We start from the raw sequence: 19,815 nt of genomic DNA on the forward strand, positions 1-19,815 counted from the left end.
ATATTAGACATAACAATTTCTTATTCCAAACAGATAATATCCTTCCCTAGATGTTACTGCATATCATCATATTTTTTTTTACCTGTTGGGCTCTTTTAGCATAGAAGGATTGACAGGATATGCCAGCAGTGGTCGGCAGGGGTGACAGTTTGTCTGCCATCTTTGATTCAGAGGAAATTTACTTGCAGTTGCACTAACTGAACACTGAATTGACCTCAATGGAGCATGGCAGCAGAGAGCACTCTAGAGGCTAATATGCAGTTCCACCATAGAAACCAATGCATTAAAGAGATATGTACGTTTTAGTAGCTGTCCACTCCAGTGACCACTATGCAACAGAGGGTTAATTTTGTCAGATTAAAGTTATTTCTGTGACCATTGTGAGTTTTTCTTTCATTGGCCGAAGGGTACCAACAATCTTGTCCAAGTCTGTATGAGCTACTTCTTCTATCTGCTGATGGTACATGCCATCCAGGGACCTGTTCTTCCATGATAGTTCCTATACTTTCTCCTCTTTTTTCTTGGGTTTCTGGTACCTGAGTAGTTAGAAAAACACAGAACAAATACAGTAATGTTTGTTCAGATGGGTGGATAGGAGAAAGCCTGTTCTTTGTAACAAACAAACAAACAAAAAAAGATTTTAAAAAAATTAGCGAGAATGGTAACAGATTAAGTTTCCAAAGTTGAATCTGAAAAAACAAGATTACTAGAAGTAAACCAAAGTGGAGATGTTTGACCGTAAAGCACAACACCGCATTTGGCAAAACTCAAACTCAAACTGAACAACTCATATCAACTGTGAACTGCAGTGGTGAAGGGGTTTTCATTTAGACTTGCCATCACAAGCCCTGAGGACCTTACACTGATTCACTCAACCATCATCTTTTCTGTACACTAAATTGTTCTAAAGTCAAACGTGAAGCCAGTGTGACCCAAACTTAAATCTGAACAAGTGGCCTTGATGCCTAAGTGGGTAAAGATAAAATGATGAGATCATGATAGAGACAATTTATGTGCTTAACAAGCATCCATTATGTCCAAGCATCTAATATTGCCTTGTCTGTTGCATAAAGTCATAGACACCTTATGCACCTCTGTTACACTCCTCTCACTGTAAAAGTCACTAAAGTAGGAAAATAATTTACGTTGATCACTTGATGTCCATTCAATCTAGCACAGATGATCAGAAAATAGGTGAACAGAAAGACAAGACAAAGTCATAAACAAAGACAGGCATTTGAACTACAGGGAAACCAAATTCATCCGCTTCAAGCCTGTGGTCTCGCTATCAGGATGAAGGATACATAATAAGCAGCAAGCTGCTACTACTCCATGTAGCCAAGGACTGGTGCTGAGTATGCGATTATTCCTTCTGCATTTTCAGTCCTCCCCATCACATGTAATCATTTCATTGATTTTTAATGGGTAAATGTTTATTACACAACTACAGCTTTACACCTCTTGATTCTTTTAAGATTGTAAAATAAATAAATAACAATACAAATTAATCAAAACATGACAAAAGCATGACACATAATACAGGTCATTGTGTAGCTGGATATGTCCTGTTCTCCTAAATAACTTAAGACATTTGGATTATGTGGTAAGAGTTGTTGTAAAGGTCTGCCAAAAAGTCTGTTGCAAGAGAAATTGTACAATACACAACTGTGACTTAAAATCGTGTATCAACAAGACACTGAAGGTTTACTGGAATACCCCTCCGTCACGCACCCCACTTAGTCACACTTCTGATTTCTCTTCTTTCACAAAAAACACATCATCAATTTCACAATATATTAGGGTACTCTGGCTTTTTCCTTCTTTTTTCTTTCCTTATTTATTTTTAGTTACAGTGAGTTGCTAAATGAATATGTCAATAAACTATGTAAAATTACATAAAAGCTTTACTGTTAGCATTTCATTAACTTTATTCAAGTCTGTTTTCTGAAAGGATGGAGGGCAAACACTGCTCCACAATAGGCAGCAGATGTCATGTCAATATTTCCCATAAAGCGTACCAGTAACACAGCACAGTGCACCAATAAGAATACAGTAACAAAGTGAGAAGTGTAGGAGGAACAGCAGCTACCTCGCAACAGAGTGAGCACAAAGCTGGCTTCCTGTGGTCATTGATTTCCTCTCACATGACACTTCTTACTCAATATATTAAAAAACCTGTTTTCCTCCTCGCACAAGATCTTCAGAGTTAAGAAGGGAACTCTGGAGGTTAGGTGTGAGGTGTTACACAGAGGGATATTATTTTTTTGCTTTTACTTTTCTGATTTTAAGAGAGACACCACCATTTGAAGGTAAGCATGAGAGTTTGATATGCCAAGATTCCCAGCCACTAGATATCACAGAGTTTGGCAAATTCATTGTTTTCTAATAAAATCTTAATATGGATGTAAAGAGTAACAGAAATCTCAACAGGTTTCCCAGATTATTTATTTAGTCATTGTTACACATTCATTTCTAGATTGCCATTTTTATTGCTGCTCTTAGGTTTTGATTTGTAACAGAGGAGTTGCAGCTTTCTGTGGAGCACACAGATGTCTGTGTAGCTTCTCAGTGATCTGAACTGGACTTCTTTAATTGCCCAGATGTTTCAGCGTGGTTCAAAAAATAAGTGCATATTGAGTATTTGTTTTCTGTGTTGTCGTGTGCTATGTGTCCAATTTTTCCAATAACCGAAAGTGATTAAACACATATTGTTATCCTTCATAAGATTTGTACATTCATATATTTACTAATGATAAAGTTAGGCCTTTGAGAGCAAGAAAGACTCGACTAGACTAGAACATTTCAGCACATTTTGATGTTCAACATCTCTGGAACTTGTCAAATAATTTCATTTGGTTAAATAAATGTTTGCTCATTCAAAGCAGCTCTGGTGTACACACTTTTCTTGTGTTAGATGCAGTTGTGGAAATCAAAATGTTGTGCAATATTTTAAGCACAGATACAGAGTGTACTCACAAATCTTAACGCAACATATCCTGTTTCCTGCCTCTCTATTATTTTTAAGGTTAAGTCAAGTTCACAGCTTTTGGAACTAAACATCTTCAGAAGCTTTCTCAATGGCATCCAACACAAACTCCACCACCTCCACTGCCCCTCAGATGATCTCTGCTCAGATTGGTATTGGCATCTTGACCCTGGCATTTGTACTGGGTTTTCCGGGGAACCTGTTCGTGGTTTGGTCAGTGGTCTGCCGTGTAAAGAAGCGCTCAGTGACATGTTTGTTGGTGTTGAATCTGGCTGTTGCGGATGCTCTTGTCCTGCTCAGTGCACCTTTTTTCCTGAGATACCTGGCTGGAGGCCGAGGCTGGGAGTTTGGCTCAGCAGCATGCAAGCTGATGCATTACCTATCAAATGTGAACATGTACGTGTCCATCTACCTTATTTGTCTGATGAGCATGGACCGTTGCCTTGCTGTCACAAGGCCTTTTGTTTCCCAGAAAATAAGAACTAAGCGCTCCCTGCTGTTTCTCCTGCTGGGAGTCTGGATATTAGCATTCCTGCTGTCACTGCCGATGCCTTTCTATCGCAGGTGAGACCAAAGGTTTTTTTCACATTCAAAGCAATTGTGTATTAATGTGTTTACTGCTGCGGATCAGTGAAGGAAAGTGAACTGATCTTAATGGATATCTGCTCCCATTAGCTTCATGTGGATAATGTAGTTTTTTCCTTTTTTCATATAAAACATATAAAGATAACCTTTTTGTAGTGTATCTCAACTACTCCACTTAGAGACAGCACTACTGGAAAGTAATACACCTATAATAACACGCAATAAAGAAAAAAAAAAGAAATTTTGATTTTTAATATCTCCTGCAGATAAATCTTTTCAACAATTCATTTCTAAATTTTCTAAAATATTTATTTTTTCAATCTTTTCATATCTAATTTATGATATATATATATATATATATATATATATATATATATATATATATATATATATATATTTCATATATTTTTTCACTTTTTTTAGTGTTTTCTTTTAAAATTATTATTTTATTATTACTGTAAGGGCGTATTGAGTAAACTGTAAAACAGATTTGACTGTAGTCTAACATCTAACCCAAACTACTTTAAAAAGGTCCTACAAATTTATGCCTGTACTCAAACTGTCACAGTTCTTTTTATTTTGCTTTGTTGTCGACTCATAGTTTAGTTCCTACATGCACACAGAGTCATGTCTCTCATTTTCTTACGTAGTATCTTTTGGTGAATTCATAATCTTTTCCCTTTAATTCTCTGACAGTGTTCTCAAGAGTCCCAAAAACAACATGAGCGGTTGTGTGCTTTACCACTGGGGGAGTGTGGCTCATCCTGTTTTCCAGTACATTTTTGAGACCATTATGGGATGCCTGGTGCCCTTCACTCTCATCAACACCTGCTACTCCTCTGTCATCTGCCGCCTGCGAAGTGCCATGTTCCAACGTAAAGGACAAAGCAGTCGCCTGATTCTGCTCATCATCTCGGCTTTTGCAGTCTTTTGGCTCCCCTACCACATTGTCAACATCATAGAGGTGTGTTATCTATTTAACGCTGGGTTGACAGCATCAAAACTCTCTCTTACTGTAAGACCCAGACGTAAACACTTCAGGCATATGTTGCACTTCTCCAGTTACTCTAGCAAAACTTTTGTCATGCTACCACAGGAGTGACATTAATAGCTCTGACTGATAACGGAATAAATTCATAAACAATTTACTTTCTTTTTGTGTGTTATTTTGTTTTGTTTTCCCCCAATAATATTTACGCCTCTTTTCTTCTTCCTCATTCAGGTGATTGGTTTATTGATGGGAAGTGAGACAGTGAGCCGTGCTGCTAAAACAGCCCGTCCAAACGTTACAGCCTTTGCCTACTTCAGCAGTGCTGTCAACCCCATCCTCTATGTGTTTGCAGGCAGCTCACACATCCGCCAGGCTGGGTTCAGCTTCATGGGCAAGCTCTTTGAGGGCACCAATTCAGAGAGCAGGACCACATCTTTTTCCCGTAGCGGCCGCAGCAGCTCTTCACCAGATGAGAGCTCTGTCCTGCACACACTCTCTGTCAAAATGGGGAAGCCTTTCAAAAGCAAGAACAGAGGCGAGAGCAGGAGTGCAGTGGAGCAGGAGATTGATGCGCCTGAACTAAAGACTCTGGCCACCTTTGAGCAGTAACTGTAGCATTTAAAATAATGTGAATTGAGTTGACCCAAACTCGCATATACTAACAATGTAAGCTAACTGGAGTAGTCCAGAAAGTAAATACTGTAAATATAATATTTTTGTATTGCTGAAGCAAATCATTGCAGAGTATCATATATTTTTTGCATGTATGTCTGTGTGTGTGTATTCATATTCTATCCAGTTGTACAGAAATGGACAATTTCATCAGTATTTTTGATGTAATTTTTAATTCTAATCAGAATTTTTCTATAGCGCACAACACACAGTCTGACTGTGAGCTCAAATTCAGTTTGTTAAAAAAATGAAAGTTTCTTAATGTTTGCCAATCTCTTATTGTGCAAACATGGCTTGTTTAATATGTGAGACTGTACTGGTTGCTTTGTTGGACAAACAGAACATTGCATCAAAAACATGTCACGAAAGCATCCTTTTTTGTCACGGTTTCGTGCATTGCTGCCTTCTCTTTCACAACATCTAACTGACCTGCATTACAACACTGTATGTGGTTATTATGCTGTTGAGCTACCATCAAAAGTCCCAATAAAATAGGTGAGCAAAAAACAAAAAGTGCTCACCTTTGCAGGAAACGAGTTGCAGTCATAGTGACGTCAAAGAGTGACACATCAGTGGTTACCGCCATTGTAGGATCCTGGAAACACAAAACTGTTTACTGTTACTCAACTGGTAACTTATGTAGGGCCTTCAAATAATGTCAAACAGACTGTTTTTGTCCTCTAACTGTACGGTTCTGTTACGACTGATTCATTTTCCTTTATTAATAATCATTTCTCTCTGAGTAAAAACATATAGGTGACAAGTTTGAACTGAAATATATTTGAATTGTGCTGTAGATTTCGTTCAGACTGCTCAGGAGCATGATTATTTTTATGATTTTACATATGGGCTATACAATTCTGATTGAAAACCAAGAAAGCAAGCATTTCTTTCTTGGGTAGTGAGGTTAAATCCTTCTATAAAGCAAACATATATATAAAGTAAGAGCAAAAATATGCATAATATGAATGTGAATAATAGAAACGAACACATTTTCTATATGTATTACAAAGATGTTTGGGTCCTTACTTAAAAAAGTAGCAGTTTTAAACACTTGCTATGTTGAGTTAGAGTATGTTGTTTCCTGTTCACCCTGAGCACCTGTACTTGATTGCAGCAGTACAGTTACAGGAAAAGAAAAAAAAATGGTCGCATGAACTTAATCCAGAGTAGTATAGGAAATGAGTTTCACTTAGATTTAAAAAATGTACACAACAACAGTGCAAACTGGATTAACTCAGAAAATCTGATTCTGAAAGGTATTTTATAAGACAATAAAGAACACTTGCTGGTGCTGGGTTCAACTTCCCAAAGGTGCTCTAATGGATTGTGATCTGATGACCGTAAAGGCCACTTGAGTACAGTAAACTGTTTGTGGTGTTCAATAAACCAGTTTGAGATGTTTTGAGCTTCGTGATGTGCTGAAAGCAACCACCAGAAGACAGTAACACTCTGATCATAAAGAGATAGAAATGGTCAGCAACAATATTTAGGTTTAGAAGACGCACACTTGCGATTAAGGGGCCCAAAGTGTGTGGAGGAAATTACATGACTATCACCAGCAGCCTAAACCACTAAGACATGGATCTGTGCTGTTTTGTTGCTGCCAAGTTCTGACCCTGCTATGCGAATGCTCCAGGAGAAACGTTCCCCACTTTTGTTGACCTATGTGATCTTGAACTTACAATGTAAAAGCGGCTTGAGGCAACTGTTGTTGTGATTTGGTTCTGTATAAATAAAATGTAATTAAATTAAATTGTAGCTTCAATTGTGATTTTGTACAATAAAACAAAAACAAATAGTCACATCACACTGGGAAACTGTTTAAATGGAAAATGCCTTGACTACATGTACTTTTCTTTTTGTTGCTGTTATCTTATTTTTTTTTCTTCTTCATTACTAGGTCAATATTCACTTATGACTAAGCTGAAACATAGAATTCAGGTCACAGCGGTGTTCAGTAATACCACTTTAATTCACTTCAAAGACGACAAAAACACAGAAACCTCCTTTTTGCAAATGTGCATGCCTCAAACAGTGCATTTCCAGATGCAAAAAACAGCTTGCGATACAGAAAATTTATCAGTAGTAAACAGAAAATAAGCATGAAAAGAAAACAACAGTCAAAGATAGCATGATTAGAACAGACTACAAAGAAATGGAGCTATTCATTGTTTGTTTTTGCAACCTAATTCTGTTACTCAAGCTGGGAAGCTGCGTATGAAGAAGACGTGTGAAACATCAGATAAATAGGCCAATTCTGTATCACAATGCAGAAGACTGACTGTTCTGTGACCTCATTTAGTGTAATTTGGACTATTGAAATTTTAATGTAGTTAGCATTTTAACTAAAATGTCAAGTTACTTTTGGATGTCTGTTTTTTATGTGTATTTTTAACATTTGAATGAAAGTTAAAGATTAAAATGTCATTAATCCCATTAAACTGAACTTAAATAGAAAACACATTTGAAATAGCGCCTGTCCACAATTGTGCAGGATTCTGCATAATATACAGTCATTAGAAATGGGAGACAAAACTCTCTGCAAACTGACTGAATTAGTTGGGTACAACAGTAAATTGACTTGAATATTTCATTGCATCTTTAGGCGGAGGTGGAGCACAGACATCTGGACCATATACAGATGCATTCTCTGTGATCTTAATTCCTTTGTTGAGTCATTTCTCTTGTACATGTTACGGCCTTAGCAGGGCCTGCTGTGATTTTGACCTGTATGGGTGTGTCCTACCATCACAAGTGGGGGCTCATCTGGGCCTCAGATCAATATGTTAAAAAGCATTACATTAAATTAGAATTAGTTTATACATGTGCAATGCCACAACATTTTTATTAGTCTTCTTGTGATGTTATTAAACAGAAAAGTTAGTGCATTCATATACTACAGTATACTTTGATATGACATGTATTAATACCTCAAAATATTTGCAAAAGCATACAAAAATATGTTAGTGTGCTTGTGCTGCCAGAGGGTGTTTGATTCAAACTAGCAAAAGGTAAATAATCACATCCATTGCCTACAAACATTTGTTTTTATTTGTGTGTCTGTGTATTTTAAATGAAGCAGTGTCACTGTGGTATTTGAAAATGCGTTTTCATGCACCTGAAATGCACTGGCTGCTACTTTATGGCAGCATTGATAAGCTTTCTGTTGAAACTGCTCAAGATACAAAATGATTACTTGGAAAACTAGTTTATTGAGCTCAGATTCACATCTAATCTGAGCTCAACTCCACGTGTTTTGCTCTCGCATTTTCTCTCTTGACTCATTAGTTTCAATGATTCATTTTATGGTGTTAGGTTATGCAAGGACATTTTCAGATAGTGTAAATGGCAAATGGAAGGGTTCTTATATAGCACTTTTCTACTGTAACTGAGCACTCTAAGCTTAGATAGAAAGCACTTTACACAACTTGCCTCATACAAGCAACTTTTTTTCGATGGTTTTTCTATGCAAGTGCTTTCTAGCAAACATAAACACCCATTCATGGAGAGAACAATGTTTAGAGTTAACAGTTAGTATCTTGTACAAAGATACTTGGCATGCTGGAGCAGCCAGAGATCGAACCACCAACCTTCTGATTACTTCTACCAGTTAAGCTAGCGCAAACCTGTGTCAGAATTTTAAAAAAACTGACAAAAGGAAAAAAAAAATTATCTGATGGGCTTCAAGAGCCTTTATGGTTCATGGAAGGAATTAGTATCAAAATCTGCTTGACTTGACTAATGTGGTCCACACCTAACCTATTGTCTGCTTGCAAATGTAATCATTGTTGGATCAGTTTAAATTGTTCTACTGTGCAATAGTCTGTTATCAGACTCCTGAGTTTCAAGAGCAGATTTGCATGTAACACTCTGAACCACTACAGAGAATCAACTACTACTTAAAGATTTTATTGATGATTAACCACGTCTGGGCACGGCAGTGAACAAGCTGCCAGATCAGTATATGGGTAGGGCATAGCACCCAGGTTTTCCCAACATTGCTCTTTGGGGTTATAGCAATGCACCCACTTGGTATCCCTTGCTGTGTTTGCTGAAGACCCTCCTACTACATACAATTTACCATCAAGTACAGTTCCTCCTGGTGATAGATGAGCTCGAGGCAGAGTGGGAAACGAGGACCAGGAGTCCTGAGTAGGGTCATACAGCTCACACAAGAGCTGATCTCCAAAGCCTATCCAGAGAGGCTGTAGCCCTCCAGCTACTACCAACCGCCTTCCTAAAGCTAACATTGTATGGCCTGCACGTCCTGCTCCCACGCTCATGGGTGATCTGGGAAAACAGCCACGGGAGGGATGGTAGCGCCACATAGATGAGAGGCAATGGTGATGGGAGTCAGAACCACCAGAAATATAGATCTGCCCATCCAGAACAGCTGCAGCATGGCCACAAACAGCTGTGTCCAGAGGGTGAGCCAGCCTGCAGGACAACAACAGCCAAATGAAAGGGATTTTTTTTTTTTTTTTGGGGGGGGGGAGTTAGTCCCATTAAGATAGACACAGAACTCTTAAACTAACCTTTTTATAGTGCTTCAAATACATTCTTCCTACAAGAGCTCAAGATATAAGATATCAATGAATATAAAAAAAGCCATAACTTAATGTATTCACCTCCAGGTGTTCTCCTCAGGACTGTAACATTCCACAGCATCGTGGTATTGATGGTCATTGCGATTTCCCCCAAGAGCAAAAACCTTCCCATCTAGGCACAGTGCGGAGAAGTAGTCCCGTTGATGCAACATATCAGGGAGCTGTTCCCATTTGCACTGTGTCAGGTCAAACCTAAGGCAAATGGGATTGTGCTTGTCAGTTAGGACTGAGCCAGCTGATACTAATTTGCACTAAGTAGCAGGATTGCTTTCTGATTGCCAGAGATGGAAAAAGTACAGATATTCTGTACTTAGAAATTAGATAGATACTAACTGCCACAGTCCTGGGTCGGTGACCCGGTGTTTTGAGTTTTGCATTCTTATTGAACTTCGATTTTGTCTCTGTCTCCCCTGTCAGCTGTATCCCCTTGTCAAGTCCGCATCTATGTGATATGTTTCCTGTTTTACTTTGTCTGTGTCTCATGTCAGTGGGTCTAGTTTGGCCTCCCCTGTTCTTGTTGTGTTTGATTACTCCCAGCTGTGTATTTTAGCCCTGTGTTTCACTCAGTGGGTGTCGTGTTGTCCCCTCATACTGTGTGTGTTTCCCTCCGTGCTCCTCGTCCCTAGTCTCTTGCCTCCAGGTTTCTTAGCGTTTAGTTTTAGTCTCTAATGTTGGTTTGTTTTTGGAGTTCTGTCCTGTAACTGCAATAAAGCAGCCTCTTTGAGTTTACTCCTCTGAGTGTCCTGCATTTTGGGTCCTACGTCCTGCTTGCCACAGCCGTTTCATGACACTAACAAATACGCCAGTAAAATTTGAAGTAATGAATCAACCTCTTTATTCTAGTAATAAAAGGGGGAAAGTATAGGCTATGAAATGTACTCAAAGTAGGAAAATACAGCAAAAGTCATTTCTTATAGGAAAATTCTACCATCTGATTTTATGCAAAGGCAACTGAACCATATTAAAACTGTAATAAAATAATATTAGTACAAGAGAATGTAACTATTATTCAAATCTAAACTCAAATTAATGTACTCATGTTTAATTTGTAATGTATGACACCAGCAGAAAGAAAGTAAAAAAAATAACTATTTTTTCTGTTGCCTTCATTGTACATGTACTTTCCCTCCACACCTACACAGGAACATAGTACAATCATTACAATCAGGGGTAAAACTGAGATCTAGCATGTGGGGTAACCACAGTTTGCGGTGTAGTAGCTCAGCATGGGGAAAAGAATCGCAATACACAAGAGGTTTTAAGAGGACAACACACAAATTAAAAGGAAATTGGGGCGGGGCAAGACAGCAGTTTCACAAGATATCTTGACCTATTTCTATTTCCTATACTGACACTATACTGTACATTACCTTTATACAAGACTCTATAAAGCTGGTATAATGGTGTAATTCAGTGACTTAATCTAAGCATTATCAGTGTAAATACAAATTAGTCTACTACACTTGATGTAACCTAATACCGACCAGCCCCTGTCCACCAATAAAAATAAAGTGAATTCATAATAAATTCACCACATTGCTGGAAACTAACCCATTTACTGTGGACAACACCACCCAGTATTTTCATGCAACATTTGCATAACACAAAGTAACTATAGCTTAGTTTGTTTTGCAGGACATTTTGCAATATAAAAATACAAGATCTATTAAAGCAAATCTTCTATAGATCCAGTATGTGATTTGAAATTAATATTGCTTCAGTGTCCTTCTTTTCTGTATTGCCAGCTAAATGCTCTGAAGTATTGAAGCCACAACAACACACCTGCACTCCTTCCAGCCCACTTTGAGTTCCCAGCATAAATGCTATGTTATACCACTGAACCTAAAGTAACCAGCCTGAGTAGAAAGTAAAGTTCCTCATTATTACACAACCTAATTTATGGAAATCTGTGGTTTCTTGCATGTATGGATCGGATGGCTTGTTATTGACATCTGGTGAGAATTTCATCTCAATGGTAACGTGTAAAATACTTATTTTACCCACTCTCATGGTGCTGCATATATTCCATAGAAATTTTGGTTCACTGTGACATGATAGCGATAGTACTGAGGTAGGCCGTGATGTTTAAACAATGCCCAAAGTGTGGAAAGAAATGTCAATCGTACCATTACACCACCCCTACTACCTGGCCAGCATGCAATGGACAATTAGGTCTGCAGAATGGATCATAGGCACTGATTTTCCCTCTATTCAGATCCTTTGAAGGTCCAGGGTTATATAATGGGCAGAAAACATCTTTGCAGAGCGCTCACATCCCTGAAGAACATTTATGCCCCTAGACTTCCCTCACTCTGATGAAATAATCCACTCATATCATGCAGTCATATGCATATTGCACTACTCAGTTTTGCACTATAGTTTGTGTAATTTCTAATTTCTAACTTGTTTTTTCCCCACTTTTTATCTCTCTCTCTCGCTTTAAACTTGGGCAATTAACAATGATTCTGATTCAATACAGATCTGCCCAGACAACTGGACCTCACTGGATATTTCCTTTTTTGGGGGGTCTTTTCTGTAAACTCTAGATGTGAATGTGCAGGAAAATCCCACTAGATCAGAAGGTTCTGAGAGTAAAAGACATGTAGTTGTAGTTACAGATTAAAAAGCTACATTTAACTAAATTTACACAGCAGTTACGCAAACATGCACACACATTTCTGCAATTCATTCAAGGAGGAAGTTGCATAATGTATCAGTTCAGTGTTTCAGTCTTCTGCCAATGACTGTGCTGTTGATGAGCTCTGAACTCAAACAAAGCTGTTAATATCTTGACAGTTTATATATCAAGCACGTGTACAACGTACAAGAAGAACTCTTTTCCAAAATCAACCACAAACACCTCTGATGTCTGTATGACATCTGTGACCCACACAACACTAACCTCACTGCTGACTTGAGGATGTCCAGTGCTCCATAGTATTTGCGTCCTCCCAACACATACAGTTTGTTGTTCAAGAGACAGACACAGTGTCTGAATCGCGCAGGTTCAGGAAACTTTGCAAATGGTTTCCATTCTATGCTCCTTCTTAAACCGGGGCCACGGTGGAACTGTTGAGCAAACCACAGGGTCTGGCTGGGAACCCTCTTCATGAATTCATCATCAACAGTGTCCCCACCTACCAAAACCAGGACCTAAAGAAAAGTGGTAATATTGCTTAAACGGACATAGCTTTAATTGAATTCCAAACATCAGTGAAGTAAAAGAGTATCAACCTGGTTTTTGGTGCGAGGATGATATTTAGGCCCTCTGTAATCTCCTTCAATGAGACTTTGGAGGGCTACCAGTGTTTTCCTTGCACCAGGGCTCCTGAGTAAGATGCTGCAACTAAGGGCCTCCTGAAGTTCAGCATAGCTGAAGAGTGTGATCCGAACATGACGGAGCAGGCTGGACAGGCATTGGAGTCTCTCTTTAGGGTTGTCCTCCACCCAGCTCACTACTGCCTTGAACACCACAATCTAATTATAAAGAAGAGAAATGCTTTAGAAATATTATTTTACAAAATAAACAATAAATTTCACAAATAGCCTGTGATTACTACTCCAACTGTCCTTAAGAAAATCTATTCATTTTAAATTTGAGTTAATAATTTATATTTTTTTCACATATACAAACGGAATATTTTCAGTTACAACTACTGAATGCTGCACTTTGGATGGTGTACAATTGTGAGCAATGTCACCTACACAACATTTTGTGAGCAATACATTAGGCTAATTGTATATTCTCTTCCATTTGTAAATACAAATAATTAATATTTTAATGGTCAAACTTTGCAGTTATAAAGTATGTAAAGACCCCCAAAACAGCACTGAATATAAATGTGTCTTATTGCAATTTTTTGTTCTTTTATATAAGGCTGTTGAACTGTAAGCATAAGTAGCACATTAGTTGTGAAGCTAAAAGCCTATAAGCTGCTGCATGTTTCTGGTTCTGCCACAGGTTTCATCCTTTTAAAAAGACGTTTTTCTCCAAGCACTTGCTCAAAGGAGACCGTTTCATTGTTGTTATCTCCCTTTTGTTATTACTATAACAGGATATTTACCTTACAGTATAAATTGCTTTGAAGTGATTGTTACTGTGATTTTATGCTATATAAATAAAAATAAAATGAATTACAAACCCATTGCATTGCACATGGATAACAGCTGTTATCCCTGGCATTACCTTGGGAACAGATAAAATGATTGAGAAATTTAAAAAAAAAAAAAGTTAGATATGATAGACGAAAGGAGGAACACATGACGAGAAATTTAAGCTAAACACAAAAAGAATGACTGACCACCAGAAATAAAAAATACTACCTCACTCTCTACAGACAAGGAGTCCTTCTTAAGAAGCTTGTCAAGGAGGTGAAAGGGAATATCCTTGAACTTTTCCCCATAAGAGACGCACTGGAAGTGGGCTGCAATATACTCGTCGGCTGCCTGCCCTAGCTGGACCAGCCCGTAGGTCTCAGCCAGGACCAGCACATCTAGACATGTGCTTTCATCCATTCTGTCCTGCAGGAACTCAATGCACAGCGACAGCGCCCCCTCCAGCTGGAACTGAAGCATGGCATCTGTAAGCTCCCAAATCCGACTCCAGTTCAGTCTGAGCTGACCGGTGTAGATGAAATAGAGCATGGATTCAATCACCCAAGACGACACACCTCGCAGGCACACCACTTCCTGGCAAGACTCCCGTAACCCTCCGCACAGCAATGCCCGGAAATAGTCCCCAGCTGCTGCTAACACCACACGATGTGCTGAGAAAAGTCAGGAGATGATAAAAAGTCACAGAGAAAGATGCGGATAAAGTAGAAAAAGACACAAGGTAAGAAAACGTTTCTAACTCCACCTAGTGTTAGCATACTGGAAATGCATTTCCAGTTTACTTTCTCCTTCAAAACAACAGCGGGTGATCATTTTGTGTTTATGTCATGCTTTTTTTTTGTCTTTAATTTTTCTTTTTACAGCAGCACATGTCTGGTCAGCATGTGTCACCAAGAAATTACACATTTTTAACATTTAAAAAAAATTCCTATATTAGTAAATGACATGATTTTGTGTATATATTTACTTTGTGTTGACATTATTGACATTCCATTTCTCTTACCTGCATAAACAACAGCTGACTGTCACACTATGAACTATTCTGGGAAAAGGATTCTAGGAAATCTACAAGTTTGTGGAGGAGCGTGTAGTACAGTCACCCTTTCTGTGAATGTGATTATCATGAGTAAAATAGTTGCACACCAGCTACAGTTGTGGTCAGAATTTTACACACATTCATCATGTACATAAATGTCATAGCAATTTAGGACTTTTATATGATTTATTTGAACTGTTCTTTTTCCAGGGTGGAACAATTGTGCAGCATGCGTCTTTAGTGACTCAAGGAAAAAAGAACTTGATGCACAAGTTTGAATTTATTTTAGATTTATTTTGGATATAATACAACAGTACAATATACTGTGTTGTATACTGTTCAGATATACATTTCAGAGTGTACAGATAATGCCACTGCTTTCAGAACAACTACACTGACTGACTACTACAGTTAATAGATTTTACATACAAAACATACATTCATCTTCATACACAATATACTTTTTTTACACATACAACACCCCATGTTATATGCTATAAAACAGTACTTTTAAGTAATGCTTTAAATGGAGTCTTGTAACCTAAAGCCCTGAGCTCAACCCTACTGAAAATAATTAAAGCCAGGTATCAAACCAACTAATTTGATTGAAGTCTACCACTTCTGTTGAGAAGAGTAGTCAAATATCCAAAAAGAATTAAGCCAGAAACATAAAAGAAAATCCAAAATCATTTAATTTAATTCATGACAGACATATGATATACAATGATTCCACTCTGGGAAAAGATCAGTTGAAAGAAATCATTAAAAACTCCCAAATTATCATGACATGCAAACCCATAATGAGTTCATGGAAACGTTTGACCACAATTGTATGAAATGTGACCAGATCTAAGAACAGTATTTGTTTCTCTTTTAGTGATCACAATAAAAATGAAGGGCAGTATGCATTTGCAGATCTGAAATAAATGCTTTGGGAATTTTCTTGTAACTATTTATTTAAAACAATCGAAATCTTTTCAAAGCACTATAATTGAAAACTGTTTAAAAGAAAAACTTTAATGCCAGTATGAACGTATGGAACTTAAATTGAAAAGTAACATACTCTAGTTTCTGGGGATTTTCCTTTTCAGCATGTGACTAAAAGCAGTCCCAGCTCTAATTCTAATTCTAGATGTGTCATTGTTGGGTGTTAAGAGATTAAACCTTGTTCGGGTCATATTACCCTACATCATAATCTCAAAGGCTACACTGGTCAGCTAGTGGACATTCCTCATAGATTACTTTTCATTTGTTACCACTGTAAAGTCATGTAAAGTCATATATGATCCCATATATGAGTGTTTGGGCCTCACCTGAATATTTCTCTCCAGTCTCTGCTTGTATTGTGACATCACATCCTTCTCCTCTCTTCCACATGTCTCTGATGATAGCCAAGCTCTTCTCTCTCTCTTTTGCAGCAGAAGTTTTGATCTTTGATATGCAACTTTCTTTCAGCCTCTCCATCTGGAGACATTGAGAAGCATTTAAAACCTCCTCAATTACCCGCTCTTTACTCAAGTCCATGGCCACATGTCCACAATATGCAAACTCCATGATAGCCCTTAACCCAACTGGTGTCAAACATTGTGCAATTTCTCCCACTCCAAGCCCTGGCATTTCTTTTGAACCTAAAAATGCATTTGGGGTTTGACTGATAGCTGCTAGAACAAGCCGGTGAGCTTGGAAGGATTTTCCTTGAACGATAAAGGTGCAGTCCAGGAGTAATTCTTCCTTGCAAAGGTTGTGTAAGTGAGTGAAGAGTCTGTCTGAGTGTGAAGAGAAGTTGTAAGAGATAAGATCAGAATTCTCTGAGAGACATGAAGAAAGGCCGTGAGGAGTTTCTTGAGCTTTAGAGTCTGGTATATGCTTTGGTGTTTGAAGAATAGTTTTTGAGCTTTCTTTTATGCCACTATTGTCCACATGTGTTGCACTTTCTCTTCCGCTTGCTCCACTTCCTCTCATAATGTCTTGCTGTGTGCACTGTCACCTTATAGACTTGCTTGTGTCAGAGCAGACCGCCAGATGTTTACATTCAACGTGTACTGTACAAAGAGAGAAAAGGCAGAACAGCGAGAGTCAGGATAAGTCAGTAATAAAGACACTAGAAAAGTGTGACTACTCTATTCCTGGAAATGCCACTGTACTTATTCACTTTAACATTAGACATGAATCAATTGTCCTCATGACCTCTGAAGTGTCTTTTACGCAAAGAAAACACAACCTAGCCTAAAAAAAAGTGTCAATATTGTCATCATGACAAACCTTTAAGTTCAGGAGGCCACTTATTAGCAATGCTGTAATACACGAATGTGTCAAGACACAAACATCTGTCTGTTGCACCTTTTCACAGAGTTCAACATGTAACAACTTACAGTTCATTTTGACAGTAAACGTCCTCGTAAGAACAATTTCCCACGAGATTAGAAATACCAGCAGCATACGACTTATTGTAATTTTGTACTAAGACGAGTCTTGCTTGATTACAATTGGTTAATATCTTATTTTAGATTAAGACTCTGCATAGGCACCTACCTTGCTTTTCCTTTAGCAGTGTGGGTGGAACAAGTGACTTTGACCAGTGGCATTGTGAGCATGTGGGGCGCACAAGGCACTAGAGCAGGTTTAATTATAGCATGGCACTGACACTATAAAGACTACACTACAAGAAGTTTCCAGTACGCTCAGGAACTGCCTGCTTAAAAAAGTTCAACATGAAGTGAAGTATTTTGAAGTATTACATGAAGGGACTGAAGGTGAAAACGAAGACTGAGAAGACAGTATTGTCCAAATACCTTAAATAACAACAATAACACAGCCATTACTGCTGTGTCTAAAGTCTGACAAAGCATTAATGAGTATAAATAAAACACTCTCTCACTATGTCCAGCGTACGTTTTTTAAATTGTGTTCAAAGTAACATCAGGAAAATCTATTAACCCAAAAAACAATAATATTTGTTTCATTATGTGTTTAATTCAGTTTTTAACATCCATGTTGAAAAGTTGTTACACAACAGAACGAGAGAGAAGAAGAGTTCCTGAAAACGTTTTTAGTGCAGTCATTGTGAAAGTTCCTTCCTGTGCATTATTGACACTGATAGCTGATGAAAAGCATGTAGGCTGAGTCACAGATCAGCTGTGTTACTCATCTTGAAACGTATTAACTTTGTTATGTTAGTTCTACAGTTATTATTTTAAATAACAGTTATTTATAACTTTTTTGCAAACAAAATTAAAATCAGGTTTTCAGCTCTTTGTTTTTGGAGATAAAGATTTTTATTGGAAATAAAAAAAATGTATTTCCTGTAGAAAATATCATTGGTAGGGTACTTTGTTACCTAATGTTTTTGCTTTTTTAAAATTCTCTCTTTTTTTCTCTACTTCTGATCAGATAAAAGCCAGAAGATCATTCAAAAAGTATTCTATGACACATATTTCCATTTTAAAAATATTTTCATCTTTAGTTGCTTCAGCAGAACTCAATTACTCTCCTGTTACTCCACACTCTGCTTCTGCCTGAAACTCAGGTTTCTTATGCTGTATAGCCAAGTGTTTTCTAAGAGCACAGGTACTAGAACCTGATATTGAAAATGGATAACAGTAGAGGTTAAGGTATTGGAAAAACAAATATTATTATAATAACAACAATCTGTTAATTTTTATCCAAAGCCCAATATAATAACTTATTTGTGTTTCAGATAACACAACTCAGATAAACATTTATTGTGTGTGTGTGTGTGTGTGTGTGTGTGTGTGTGTGTGTGTGTGTGTGTGTGTGTGTGTGTGTGTGTGTGTGTGTGTGTAGGCAAGAAAATTAGTGTATGTGTGTGAGTTTTTGCCTGAAAGGAGGGGGATGAGGTAAATGGGAGGGGATGTCACCTACCTCACTGACAGTATAAATTCCAATTATTTCACTGTGAAATGAACAAAGGCTGATTTTCCCTCTTCATTCAACAAGCAAAGAAAGGCACTGTAAGTACTGCTTTTGGTTTAACATTTTCTATAAAAGGAGCTAAAATTTTTTGGATGTAAAAGTTATTATGTCAAAGGTTTAACAACATGTAATATTTATACTAATGTGTACTTTTGTGAGTTTTAATACTAAACTAAACATCATTGAAAACAACTATTTTCTCCTTTGACACATCAGTCGAAATGATTTCTGCACATATGTAATTTACATGATACTTTTACCAGTACTTCATTGTAATATATTGTAGCTAGTATAGTATTTCAACCACATTTGAGAATATATTTATATGGGAAATGAATTCCAATAATAATGACAAAATACTAACATGAGTTAAGAATATTCTGCTTTGGTGAAGGTTATTTCTTATCCAGGTTCATGTCCTTTAGAAATAAGACATTAGCACACACTGATGTTGCATCGATAACTGAACTATTATGAGAGTAATTACTCAAATGAGCTTCTTTTGTAAGGGTGAATCATTATCCGTACTCACCCACTGCACAAAATTACATCTAATCCTGCTGAATTTTTCTTACAAGCTTTTTATATTCACAATAAGATAACTTTAATTTCTCAGTTTTCAGTATTTTCATTAAGATGTTGGTTCAGTGATAAATAAAATGACTATAGCATGTGTTGCTTTTTCTACCAAAACGACAGAGAATTAATACTTTATTCTACCCTGCATGCCATATATGCCTAGAATAAGACAATTGGTACAAAGTGCTAAGCTGAAAAGGTTAATTTAGTTTTTCAATTTTCTTTATTGAACACAAAGCTAAAGATAAAATCAAATGATTCAAATATAAATGTTGATAATATTTGGTACAAAAGAATATTATCAATTATA

General features: G+C 37.4%; 2 protein-coding genes across 2 annotated transcripts; one reads left to right on the forward strand and one right to left on the reverse strand.

Annotated features, from left to right (window-relative positions):
• The first annotated feature begins 525 nt into the window (after positions 1-525).
• ltb4r (leukotriene B4 receptor) lies at positions 526-5,775 on the forward strand. Its single transcript, XM_080874713.1, has 4 exons — positions 526-2,309; positions 3,026-3,550; positions 4,268-4,535; positions 4,794-5,775. Exons 2-4 carry the CDS (start codon positions 3,078-3,080, stop codon positions 5,169-5,171), a joined length of 1,119 nt encoding a protein of 372 aa, XP_080730839.1. The 5' UTR covers positions 526-2,309; positions 3,026-3,077; the 3' UTR covers positions 5,172-5,775.
• A 1,526-nt stretch (positions 5,776-7,301) lies between these two features.
• LOC308392024 (kelch-like protein 33) lies at positions 7,302-16,955 on the reverse strand (the record flags this gene model as incomplete). Its single annotated transcript, XM_080874864.1, has 6 exons — positions 7,302-9,674; positions 9,866-10,036; positions 12,747-12,997; positions 13,079-13,321; positions 14,168-14,610; positions 16,307-16,955. 6 exons carry the CDS (start codon positions 16,953-16,955, stop codon positions 9,146-9,148), a joined length of 2,286 nt encoding a protein of 761 aa, XP_080730990.1. The 3' UTR covers positions 7,302-9,145.
• Positions 16,956-19,815: the final 2,860 nt, after the last annotated feature.

Source organism: Rhamphochromis sp. 'chilingali' (genome assembly GCF_963969265.1).
Source record: "Rhamphochromis sp. 'chilingali' genome assembly, chromosome: 1".
In the NCBI taxonomy this organism is placed as follows: domain Eukaryota; kingdom Metazoa; phylum Chordata; class Actinopteri; order Cichliformes; family Cichlidae; genus Rhamphochromis; species Rhamphochromis sp. 'chilingali'.